The 13,377-nt window shown below is 46.5% G+C and overlaps 1 protein-coding gene across 29 annotated transcripts in view; it reads left to right on the plus strand.

The window, feature by feature from the left end:
• Positions 1–13,377, plus strand: part of ABI2 (abl interactor 2) — a 90,623-nt gene that overhangs the window by 37,133 nt on the left and 40,113 nt on the right. For 8 of the 29 annotated variants that reach the window (XM_083154188.1, XM_083154186.1, XM_083154177.1 and 5 more), the window contains exons 3-6: positions 4,672–4,848; positions 5,366–5,383; positions 9,470–9,567; positions 10,299–10,448. In XM_083154188.1, the coding sequence (XP_083010314.1) occupies positions 4,672–4,848; positions 5,366–5,383; positions 9,470–9,567; positions 10,299–10,448 (443 nt within the window). The remainder of the gene's footprint in view (positions 1–4,671; positions 4,849–5,365; positions 5,384–9,469; positions 9,568–10,298; positions 10,449–13,377) is intronic. The other 21 variants (XM_083154203.1, XM_083154202.1, XM_083154185.1 and 18 more) reach the window with 3 other exon arrangements.

The raw sequence follows: 13,377 nt of genomic DNA on the forward strand, positions 1-13,377 counted from the left end.
TTCCTGGTGCCGAAGCCAGACGGCTCAGTAAGGCCCATCCTGAATCTAAAATCACTGAACCCCTTCCTGCGGGTGTTCAAGTTCAGGATGGAGTCCTTGCGCTCCGTGATTGCCGGTCTAGAGAGAGGGGAGTTCTTGGCCTCTATAGACGTCAAGGACGCCTATTTACACATCCCCATTTGGCCCCCACACCAAATCTATCTCAGGTTTGCCTTGGGGAACGACCATTACCAATTCCGGGCCTTACCTTTCGGCCTGTCTACTGCCCCGCGGGTTTTTACAAAGGTAATGGCGGAAATGATGTCACTACTCAGACTTCGAAGGGTGAATGTCGTGCCATACCTGGACGACCTGCTAATAAAGGCAGGGTCGGCAGAGGCCTTGAGGAGTGCTCTCAATCTGTCCATGCAAGTGCTAAGAGACCACGGGTGGATCCTGAACATGGCCAAATCATCACTGGTTCCGACCCAGAGGATGGTTTTCTTGGGCATGATCCTGGATACATCGGAGCAAAGAGTCTTTCTGCCGATGGAAAAGGTCAGTGCAATACAACAGCTGGTCAGGGAGGTCCTACAGTCTCCTCTGGTACAGATCCATCTTTGCCTCCGGCTTCTAGGCAAGATGGTGGCTTCATTCGAAGCAATACAATTTGCCCGTTTCCATTCCAGGGTCTTTCAATTGGATCTCCTGACAAAGTGGTCCGGCTCCCCCCTGCAGATGCGCAGAAGGATTGGCCTTGCAACAAGAACCAGGATCTCGCTACAGTGGTGGCTAGATTCATCCAATCTGTTGGCAGGCAGACGGTTCCAGATCCAGGACTGGACGTTGGTAACCACGGACGCCAGCTTGAGGGGCTGGGGAGCTGTCACACAGGGAGTCCGCCTCCAGGGTCGATGGTCTCCACTGGAGTCGGCCCTTCATATCAACAAGCTGGAGTTGAGGGCGGTCTACTATGCCCTGTTACAGGCAGCTCCATTGTTACAGGGCAAGGCGATCCAGGTCCAGTCGGACAATGCCACCACTGTGGCCTATATAAATCGGCAGGGTGGTACCAAGAGCATGCCTTGCATGAGAGAAGCGTCAAAGATTCTGTCCTGGGCGGAACAGAATGTCCAGGCCCTGTCTGCCATTTTTATCCCGGGAGTCGATAACTGGGAGGCGGACTTCCTGAGTCGTCACGATCTTCACCCGGGAGAGTGGGGCCTTCACACTCAAGTGTTCGATGCCATAGTGGATCTGTGGGGGCTCCCTCAGATCGACCTGATGGCTTCACGACTGAACCACAAGGTAGCAATGTACTGTGCACAGACCAGAGACCCAGGGGCGATAGCAGTGGATGCTCTCACCTGGACCTGGGAATTCCAATTGGTGTACCTGTTCCCACCTCTCCCATTATTGGCTCGGGTGCTAAAGCGGCTCCGGCATCAGGGGACGGAGGCCATACTGGTGGCGCCAGATTGGCCAAGAAGGGCCTGGTATGGGGACATTCAGGCCATGCTAGTGGAAGACCCGTGGCGTCTGCCCCTAAGAAGAGACCTGCTCCTCCAGGGCCCGTTCGTCTTTTAGGACTTACAGCGGCTACGTTTAACGGCCTGGAGGTTGAGCGGCAGATCTTAGTCAACAAGGGTCTCCATCCCTCTGTCGTCACTACAATGATAAAAGCCAGAAAGCCGGTGACGGCTTCTCATTATCATGTAATATGGCGCAGATATATTGCCTGGTGCGAGAAGAATGGCTTGCCTCCGGCCAGTTTTCGACTAAACAGCCTGTTACGTTTCCTCCAGCCTGGTTTAGATAAGGGACTCAGATTGGGTTCCTTAAAGGTCCAAATCTCCGCATTGTCTGTGTTTTTCCAGAAAAAGATTGCGGCCTTGCTGGAAGTGCAAACCTTCTTACAGGGGGTTCTGAGGATTCAGCCCCCCTTTGTACCTCCCACTGCACCATGGGATTTGGAAGTAGTTCTTACTTTCTTAAAATCAGTCCGTTTTGTTCCTTTGGAGGAGTCGGAGCTGCGACACCTTACTTGGAAAACAGTTGTTCTGCTGGCTCTAGCTTCGGCCAGGAGGGTGTCCGAGCTTGGGTCCTTATCTTGTCGGAGCCCTTACCTTGTGTTCCACAACGACAGGGCGGAGCTCAGGACTAGACCACAATTCCTTCCAAAGGTGGTGTCAGGGTTCCACCTAAACCAACCTATTGTGGTTCCTTCGGGTGCGGCACACCCGGATATTCCAGATACCTTGGACGTGGTCCTCACCCTTAAGGGATATGTCAAGCGCACAGCTAGGATCCGTAAGACAGACAGCCTATTTGTGCTTTATGATGCGCAGAAGAAGGGTTTACCTGCTTCAACGCGTACCATTGCCAGGTGGATAAGATGTACTATCCAACAGGCTTATGCATCAGCTGGTCTATCGCTTCCTTTTTCAGTAAAGGCTCATTCAACCAGGTCTGTAGGTACCTCTTGGGCTGCTGCTCGAGGGGTGTCGGCTATGCAGCTTTGCAGGGCCGCAACTTGGTCAGGGCAACACACGTTTGTGAAGTTCTACAAGTTTGACACCCTGGCCAGGGAGGATTCCCAGTTCGGGAATGCGGTTCTACAGCAGACTCCGCACGTTCCCACCCGTTCTGGTAGCTTTGGGACCTCCCCATAGTAGTGAAGCCCAGTATCCCATTGGACGGTAGAGAAAATAGGATTTTGGGTACCTACCGGTAAATCCTTTTCTCGTAGTCCGTATGGGATACTGGGAGCCCACCTCGGTGCGGCTTTTCTGCTGTCAGATCCTACTTCTTGTTAGGCTTATTGCCTTGTTTTCTATAGGATAGATATGTCTATAGACTTGTTTACAGTTACAGGTGTCCTCTGAAGTTGTTAGGATTCACCTCTTTTTTATATGTTGCTTTCTTCGTTTGGGTGTGCTGGATGAATCTCACCACAATACATTATCACATGCTCTCCTTCGGCACAGTTTTTGCATTAACTGACTAGTGGAGGGAGATTGAGGGGAGGAGCCAGTGCACCCACACTGAAAGTTCTTTGATGTGCCTGTCTCTCCTGCGGAGGTCTCAATCCCCATAGTAGTGAAGCCCAGTATCCCATATGGACTACGAGAAAAGGATTTACCGGTAGGTACCCAAAATCCTATTTTTTGTACTTTGTTTTCATCACATTGCATCGCATTGCATGCACAGGCAATGCAATGTGATCCGTGCTTGTTAAGCACGGAACGCACGCACGTATCGCAGCGTGTATGGCCAGCATATGAGACATCTCTGGCACATGCTGACATCTCTGTTGATGAATCTACGATATGTAAAACACTACACAAGAATGGAGTTCATGGGAGGACACCACGGAGGAAGCCACTGCTGTCCACAAACAACATTGCTGCACCTTTGAAGTTGGCAAAAGAGCACCTGGATGTTCCACAGCACTACTGCCAAAATATTCCGTGGACAGATGAAACCAAAGTTGAGTTGTTTGGAAGGAATACAACACTAATGTGTGGAGAAAAACAATCACAGCACACCAACATCAAAACCTCATCCCAACTGTGAAGTATGGCGGAGGAGGCATCATGGCTTGGGGCTGCTTTGCTGCCTCAGGGCCTGGACAGATTTCTATCATCAACGGAAAAATGTATTCCAAAGTTTATCAAGACATTTTGCAGTAGAACTTGAGGCCACCTGTCCACCAATTGAAGCTCAACAGAAGATGGGTGAAGCAACAGGACGACGACCCAAAGCACAGAAGTAGATCAACAACAGAATGGCTTCAACAGAATAAAATAAACCTCCTGGAGTGGCCCAGTCAGAGTCCTGACTTCAGCCCGATTGAGATGCTGTGGCAGGACCTCAATAGCGATTCACACCAGATATCCCAAGATTATTGCTGAACTGAAAAGAGGAATGGTCCAAAATTCCTCCTGCAGGCCTGATATGCAACTATAGGAATTGTTAGAAAGAGGTTATTGCTGCAAAGAAGGGTCAACCCGTTATTAAATCTAAAGGTGCCCACACACTAGAAAGATCTGCGATCTTAAGATGAGCGCATAAATTAGCCTTAAAATCTTTTTTACGTCCTGGACAAAAGATTTCAGGCAAGCGCACATCTTTACCAAAGATTTTTCTTAAGATCCTGTGTGCGTTCCTATGGATCTTTTGTTAAATCTTCTTATCTTTTGTGCAACACGTAAGATCAGAAGATTCAGCTAAAGATCCACGCATCGGACTAAAATCGGCCGATTTTCGACCGATTATCGGTACACATCGGACGAAATATCAGCCGATTTATCGGATATCTGCCAATCGGCCCAAAAATCGTTCTAGTGTGTGGGCACCTTAAGGGTTCACATACTTTGTCCCACCTGCACTGTGAATGTTTACATGGCGTGCTCAATAAAAACATGATAACATATCTTTGTCTGTGTGGTATTAGTATAAGCAGACTGTGTTTGTCTATTGTTGTGACAGGTGAAGATCAGGACACATTTTTTGACCAATTTTAATCCGGTAATTCCAAAGGGTTCATACTTTTGTTTGCACCTGTATATGATATATATGATGTTTATGTAATAGTAATGCAGAGATCTGTTACATATGTTAGTAAGTGTAGCTTACCCCTGTAATGTTTGGTTGTATTAATGGGTTAATATGACATGACTCATTTTGCAGACGGTCGATATTCACAAAGAAAAAGTTGCAAGAAGGGAGATCGGAATTTTAACAACCAACAAAAATACGTCTAGAACACACAAAATTATTGCTCCAGCGAATTTGGAGAGACCGGTCCGTTACATTCGGAAACCCATCGACTACACAATTCTCGATGACACCGGACATGGGGTGAAGGTACATATCACACTAGCTATAAAGGCTGAAGGGATGCAAACGGCTCATCTCAGCGCCCTGTTAAGGATGTGATAAATACCATGCTTTCTTATATTATATATTCCACTGTTTGAATAAAATCTATATATGAAATGTCAGCAGTCACACTCCTGATGACCACAATCCTATTTTCACCCTACCCCTAACCCCACTGTCTCGCAGCCTACCCCTAGACTTTCCTTTGGATTCCATTGTCAGTGTTCTGAGTGTTGGTATCCTGACTGCAGGTATCCGCATTACATCCTTGTAGATGGAATCTGTGTCTGCTTTCTGCTGCACCCCTCGTGTGTCTCACTGTACCTAGTAAATCTGTGAGGGATCCATAAGATATTCAGGTGGTCGCTGTGTACTGCGTATGTGGAGTATAATCATTAATAACAATGAGCATATTGTTCTTCTCTGATCTCCTGTATAGCCCACACTAACCCGCTTGTTACTTGTCTCTTTACCTCTCTTCTTGCTTCCTTTGCACACTAAGTGGTTGCTGAGATTTAAGGTAAGAAGCTCGGCGGGCCTGGCCCCTGTATTACACATGGAGAAGTCCAGGGGGCTGCATTCCCACCATGGGTTATTTCATTACAAATGTTTTCTCCTTTGATATCGTCATTATAAGATCACACGTGTTCTCTGTGTTGTATGTTAGATGGAAAGTGCAGTTTTCCAGGACTGATTCACCCCGTTGGCGTCATATGTGTTCTGGTTCTCTACTCTATATGCAGTGTTTCCTTTATGTGACATTTCTTACACATTGGCTGAGAAGGTGTCACCCTGCTACTCCGGCTGTGACCCAGCTGCAGAAAGCGCTGAGAGCAGGGTGTGACATCACGCCGGTTATTAATACTCTGCCTTCTCCCATTTCCTGTCACTGCGCTAACACTGGGAAGGGGCTCGTGTCCAGAGATAATTATCTGTTAGATTGCTTCCTTCCTCAGTCACTTCAGTGCATTAGCGATGAGTCACATCGTCACGGTTATACTAATATTACATAACAGGTTCCTTCATCTTAGCAAGTAGGAAACATGGGATATAATATCAGCATAGCATATGTATATTCCAGCATAAAGGATACTGACTAGTGTGGTACTGTGACCAGTGGTGCTTACACTCTATACTCCCTATCACATACTGTATACACACACATTACAAAGAGCGTATCAGTCACATCAGTCCCTGCCCCAGTGCTGCTTACACTCTATATTCCATATCACATGTACACACATTACAGAGAGCGTATCAGTCACATCTGCCCCAGTGCTGTTTACACTATATATTCCCTATCACATGTACACACACATTACAGAGAGCGTATCAGTCACATCAGTCCCTGCCCCAGTGCTGCTTACACTCTATATTCCCTATCACATGTACACACACATCACAGAGAGCGTATCAGTCACATTAGCCCCTGCCCCAGTGCTGCTTACACTCTATATTCCCTATCACATGTACACACATTACAGAGAGCAAATCAGTCACATCAGTCCCTGCCCCAGTGGTGCTTACACTCTATATTCCCTATCACATGTACACACATTACAGAGAGCGTATCAGTCACATCAGCCCCTGCCCCAGTGGTGCTTACACTCTATATTCCCTATCACATGTACACACATTACAGAGAGCGTATCAGTCACATCAGTCCCTGCCCCAGTGGTGCTTGCACTGTATATTCCCTATCACATGTACACACATTACAGAGAGCGTATCGGTCACATCAGCCCCTGCCCCAGTGCTGCTTACACTCTATATTCCCTATCACATGTACACAGATTACAGAGAGCGTATCAGTCACATCAGCCCCTGCCCCAGTGCTGCTTACACTCTATATTCCCTACCACATGTACACACACATCACAGAGAGCGTATCAGTCACATCAGCCCCTGCCCCAGTGCTGCTTACACTCTATATTCCCTATCACATGTGTACACACACACATTACAGAGAGCGTATCAGTCACATCAGCCCCTGCCCCAGTGCTGCTTACACTCTGTACCATGTGCAGCCTGAGGCTGTCCCTAGGAGGCCAATTAGCCCCCTACCTAGGCATCCGTCCTTATGGCTGTGCACATTTTGATGTGCAGCCTGGTCTCTCTGTGCCAGCGGGTTCCTGGGTATTCTTGTGGAGAGATCTGGGAACAGCCAAGGTCATGTAAGGCTGATCATTCTAATTATTAACAAATCACAACAATCCCTTCTCTGCAAGGTTCTCTCTTTTTGGACCATTAAATAGAAGGCAGAGTGTTTCTGGTGATTAAAGAACTGATTAATAAAAAATGGGAACAGATGGGCAAATATCAATGTAACCTTAAAAGATTTAACTGTATGTATCCCTTTCTGTGAGCAGCAGATTGTAAGTGGTGGTCAGGGCCTAATATTGCTGCAGCTGTAGTCCCCCCCCCCCCCCCATAGAACAGGCTACCAGACCCCGCCTACTATAGGAGCACCGCTGACATTCACAGTGATCGCGGATTCAGTTTACGGGTGCAGACCCGCTACGTGTGTAGGGCCCAGAACTCCTTATGCATGTATCTACTCTTGTACATGTTGTAGTATATTTGTATCCCTGAGACAGCACTGGCTATCGAATAAGATACAGTGGACGGTTTTTCCATCGTGTTTCCGATTTACATATTCCACGTGGATGGTCCCTTCTTATACTGGTTAGGGGTGTATTTATCAAAGCTTGGAGACAGGTAACATACCTGTCAGCTTCTGCCTTATATGTTACAGGCTGTGTTTCACAAGTCACAGGAGCTGATTGTTTGGGACTTTATCTCTCACAATTTTTTCTCACCAAGTTTTGTTGAATACCCCCCATAGAGTTGGACATAAGGAGCTGGCTGTACAATATGCGTGTAATGTAAATCAGGGCTCCAAGTGCTTTCTCCAATTATTGTGATGTTGTCTAGTAATGATGTGGCCGAATACAGGATCACAGGTAATGATCTGGAGAGCAGAGGAAAACTGGAACTATGTCAAATACTTTTGGTTTTTACCAGATTCCTTTTAAAAGTTCTCTTAGTGCCACCTCTAACTGTCTGTACTTCAGAAATGCATGCATGTACGTTTGACCATCCAGCTGCTCGCCAGCGTTACAGGTCACATCCTCCTATTGCTTGTTTTTCTTTATTCTCCCAAATTATTATGTATGTTTCACCTTCCTTTTGCTGCCCATTGTTGCAGGACATGGCCTCGTGCATGCACGATACACCATCTCTCTGGTGTACCAGGACACAGCCTTGTGCATGCACATTTCACCATCTGGCAGACATTGCAGGACACAGCATGCACGTTTCACCATCTAGCCGGTGTTACAGGACATAGGGCAGTATTCAATGAGAAAAATTCTCTGTGCATGGCGAGAGATTTTTTCTCTCGCCATGCACTCGCCCTGTTCCGGAGGGCTCGCTGCCACTCCTGCTCCCACTATTCAATGTGGTTAAGACTCGCCACCACTCGCAGCGAGTCTTAACCCCTGCAGCGGATGAGCGTCCGCGGCAGGGAGCTGGCAGGGAGCCGGGGGACGGTGGCAGGCAGGGAGATTAAAGTCTCCCTGGCTGCCCCAGAACATATGTGGAGGGGAGGAGGGTTTCCCGGGACCCAGGCAGCACAAGCTGCCCCCCCCCCCCTATAGCCAGCGGGGGACCCAGTATTCACTGCACCCGATCGTGCATATGTAATGATCAGGTGCAGTGAATATATGAATATCTAATGAGCGGCTCGAGAGCTCCGGCCCACTGCTGGCTGCTCTGTGTAAAAAAAAAAAATATATATATATTTTTTAAAATTAAATATATATTCATGTGCTATAAGCACATGAATAAAAATAACATGCCCCTTCACAGAAAAAAACTCCTGATTTTTTTACACCAAAATAAAAAAAAAAAAACCTTTTAGTTTAAAAGTGCACATTCCAGTTCTCCATGAAAAGATGGAGAATTGCTACACGGAGAGACACGGCGAAAATCACTTAAAAAGATGGCGAAAATATCACATTGAATAGGGTAGTTCACTTTTGGAGAGCAAAATGCTCCTTCCAACGCGAAAATAGCACAAACTCGCCATAAAACACGGCAAATTTTTCTCATTGAATACTGCCCATAGCCTCATGCACGCACATTTCACCATGTGGCCGATGTTGCCGTACACAGCCTCCTCCACACATGTTTCTCCATTTGGCCGATGTTGCAGGACACAGCCTCGTTCACGCATGTTTCACCATCTGGCTTGCAGGACACAGCCTTGTTCACGCATGTTTCACCATCTGCCCAATGTTGCAGGACACTGCCTTGTTCACGCATGTTTCACCATCTGGCTTGCAGGACACAGCCTCGTTCACGCATGTTTCACCATCTGGCTTGCAGGACATATCTTCCCATCCAATGTTGCAGGACACTGCCTTGTTCACGCATGTTTCACCATCTGGCTTGCAGGACACAGCCTCGTTCACGCATGTTTCACCATCTGGCTTGCAGGACATATCTTCCCATTGCTTAGTTTTTTTCTTTATTTTCACAAACCACAATTATTATGTATGTTTCAACCTTATTCTGTTGCCGAGCTGTCTTTCTCTTAATGCAGGTCAGTACCCAGAACATGAAGATGGGCGGTCTGCCACGTACCACGCCACCGACTCAAAAGCCACCCAGTCCACCAATGACTGGCAAAGGAACTCTTGGGTAACTATTGTGTTATGAAGTAGTTGAGACACAATACAACAAGTGCGATAGGGAGCCATTCTGATCATACTCTTCCAGTGCAGTTGTTCCATATAAAGTCATAATCTTGTTTATTAGCTGGTATATAGTGTACGATGTGCTAGTCACATGTCAGGGATTCTAAATCACTCAACTGTAGTGACTACAAGTAAATGTGCATGATGTCTCTGCAGTCCATACAAAGGTACCTGTAGGACAGTCAGTGTACCTAGTACATAGACGTGGCATAACGTATCTCACGTGGTCTGTGTTTTCAGTTAATCACCCCTAACAGCAGAACGGACTTAAAATAGTGTCTTATCTTATTTGTAATGGAAATCCACATTGTGTGATATGTTTATTGTGTTTTCAGGGTCATTGCTGTCTCCATCACCCCCACCCTGTGCGGCAGATCCTTCACAATGCTTTATTCATTTGTTTTATAATCTGTAGTCTCACAAATCTAACCGTTGCCTCCATTCTCCACCAATGCTCTGCCAATTGTGTAGCAGTGAAGGGGTTAAAATAAGTCAATTGTGAGTCCCAAGCGAGCCTGTATTTTCCGGCTTTTCCAAATGGTAGCCGACTGAATGCACGTGAAAGCCCCCACGCCCGATGCGGGTTTGGCGGTTACGATTCTGTCCTGATGTCCCGCGTTTTTGGGCTGACGTTTGGAAGTTTATTTTTTTTATTTATTTATTTTTTTCTTGAAGGCGACACTCACCCTATCGCACACTGGAGCCCGTGCGTCCCCCTGTGGTACCAAATGACTATGTACCCAGCCCCACGCGTAACACGGCTCCCTCACAGCAACAGAGCCCTGTTAGAACAGCTTCATTCAACCAGAGGAACCGCACATACAGGTATATGTCATGTAAGCAACTGTGCCAGATCATTCGTGGCATATTCCTGCTGCAGCACACTACGGGTGGCTGGAGTTGTCCTTTTTAGAATGAAAGAAATGTTAAATCAGACAAAATCCATGAATCAGAAGCTGCGGCACAAAGGTGTCTCTTTTTTTTTTTTCTATAGGATCTATTTTTATTTGAATACAATTTTGAAGCCTTTCATGGTTTTCTGGTTCTGTATTGCACCACATAAATCCCTGGGTACTGACAACTCTGTTATAAATAGTGATAAATTGGGCCGCACATTGTTGCGCCGTTGCCCTGTTTTTTTTTTTTAACGGCGCACCTTTTTATTTTATAGAACATTTATCAATCCTGTGCAGAAACTCCTTCACTACTACAGAGCATCAGGAGGGGTTAGCCGCTGCCTGTGCTTCTAGAAGTGTTTGGTATCATTCTTTTTTTTCTTTGTGTTTTTTTCTTTTTATACCTAATGCCATGTAGGTATTTTCCTTTGAATGTAGTTATTATCTGTGTCTCGTTTTCAAATCATATTATTCCAGTCCTTTCAGATATGTCACATGTTTAGTTCTCTGTACAGGCGTGTGTCTGAGTGTCCATGTATTATTTTAGTTCTTGTCCTTTTAAATGTTCGGCCAAGAAGTTAGCCACAATGACGAAACCGCGGACTATAAACTCTTCACATTAAATTGTTGCTCAGTTTATTCATAAGATCAGGGTGATTGTATTATTTACAGCATCTCGGAAGGGTTTGGTCCCTCAAAGCGTAGCCCCATAGGGTATTGAGCACTTTTGAGCAGATTGGGTGGGAATCAGCAGGGGAAATCGCATTTGGCGGTGTTGAAAGTCAATAGAAATTTGGATTTTTCACCCACAATTGTTTTCTTTGTCTTTATCTTGCTTCCTTTGCGCGTTCCGCCATGTAGTTATCTATTTAGTCAATTGTGCCGGATATTGCATTGCTACACCAGTGGTACCCCTAACAGTTCATGTTTCCCAGGTCACCTGTGGATTTTTAGACAGTTGGTGATACACAGTGCGCCTGCCGGGTTACTTGGTAAACATGAACTGTTAGGGGTGCTTGAGGACCAGAGTTGGATATCACTGGTCTACATTGACATTGGTTCCGATTATGGGGCAACTGGGCCTTGTATCCAATGATATGAAATCGTTCTGGATCATATATAGACATGGCAAACTGCAGGGAGTTAGAATATCCGTGTATTTAGTATTATGTCCATCAATTGTGACCGGCACTCCGGTATTGAAACAGATATTCTTGTCCTGGTGCCTTCCTCCGACCAGAAGAATCCCTCCAACCGCTGTATACAATAGGGAATCAGGCGGCACTCAGGACAAATCTCTGTGCAAACAGGTGCAGTATTTATTCGGCAACGTTTCGGGGATATCTCACCCCTTTCTCAAGCCTTACAACAAGTGTTGTAAGGCTTGAGAAAGGGGTGAGATATCCCCGAAACTTTGCTGAATAAATACTGCACCTGTTTGCACAGAGATTTGTCCTGAGTGCCGCCTGATTCCCTATTGTATTTAGGGTACTTGTTTCCTAGCAGGGCGCCCAGATTTTCTACGTACGGCACCGTAGTGAAATCGGATCGCATCGCATCGTATGCCCTTAATGGCATCCAATCAGATGAGATCCAATTTATTATCTTATCCTATCTTTTTAATGGGCTAAGTCAGAGAATACATTAAAAAGATAGAAATCGGATCGCATCGCATCGTATGCCCTTAATGGCATCCAATCAGATGAGATCCAATTTATTATCTTATCCTATCTTTTTAATGGGCTAAGTCAGAGAATACATTAAAAAGATAGGATAAGATAAAAAAATCGTATGGCATACAATGAGATGGGATCCAATTTTTTTTATCTTATCCTATCTTTTTAATGGTGAAAGTGCCTAAATACATGTGAAAGATAGGATGCCCCCCACTATCCACGCCACCCCGTAGCGTGGCGAGCACGGTTGACGCCACCCCGCCATCAACGTGAACCCGAAGCGTGGCGAGCGCAGCGAGCCCGCGAGGGGCGGCGGTACGCGTCCTCCGACCTTTTCATGCCCTACTATCCACTAGGGCGTGGAGTGAGAATAGAATAGTGTGGCGAGCCCCGCGAGGGGACGCGGATACCTTCACAGTTATACGCGTCCCCTCGCGGGCTTCCCAGGTGTCCATGGCGACGCGGACACCTGGGAAGCCCGCGAAGGGACGCGTTTACCTGTGAAGGTATCCGCGTCCCCTCGCGGGGCTCGCTGCGTTCGCCACGCTTCGGGCTCGGTGGCTCGCTGCGCTCGCCACACTATTCTATTCTCACTCCACGCCCTAGTGGATAGTAGGGCATGAAAAGGTCGGAGGACGCGTACCGCCGCCCCTCGCGGGCTCGCTGCGCTCGCCACGCTTCGGGTTCACGTTGATGGCGGGGTGGCGTCAACCGTGCTCGCCACGCTACGGGGTGGCGTGGATAGTGGGGGGCATCCTATCTTTCACATGTATTTAGGCGCTTTCACCATTAAAAAGAAAGGATAAGATAAAAAAAATTGGATCCCATCTCATTGTATGCCATACGATTTTTTTATCTTATCCTATCTTTTTAATGTATTCTCTGACTTAGCCCATTAAAAAGATAGGATAAGATAATAAATTGGATCTCATCTGATTGGATGCCATTAAGGGCATACGATGCGATGCGATCCGATTTCTATCTTTTTAATGTATTCTCTGACTTAGCCCATTAAAAAGATAGGATAAGATAATAAATTGGATCTCATCTGATTGGATGCCATTAAGGGCATACGATGCGATGCGATCCAATTTCCTTACCCTGAATAGCCCACTACGTAAATAGAGTAGTGGGCGCCCTGCTAGGAAACAAGTACCGTATTTAGTATTATGCATGAACAAA

This window comes from Crinia signifera, chromosome 7, assembly GCF_055691185.1.
Source record: "Crinia signifera chromosome 7, ASM5569118v1, whole genome shotgun sequence".
NCBI classification, from domain to species: domain Eukaryota; kingdom Metazoa; phylum Chordata; class Amphibia; order Anura; family Myobatrachidae; genus Crinia; species Crinia signifera.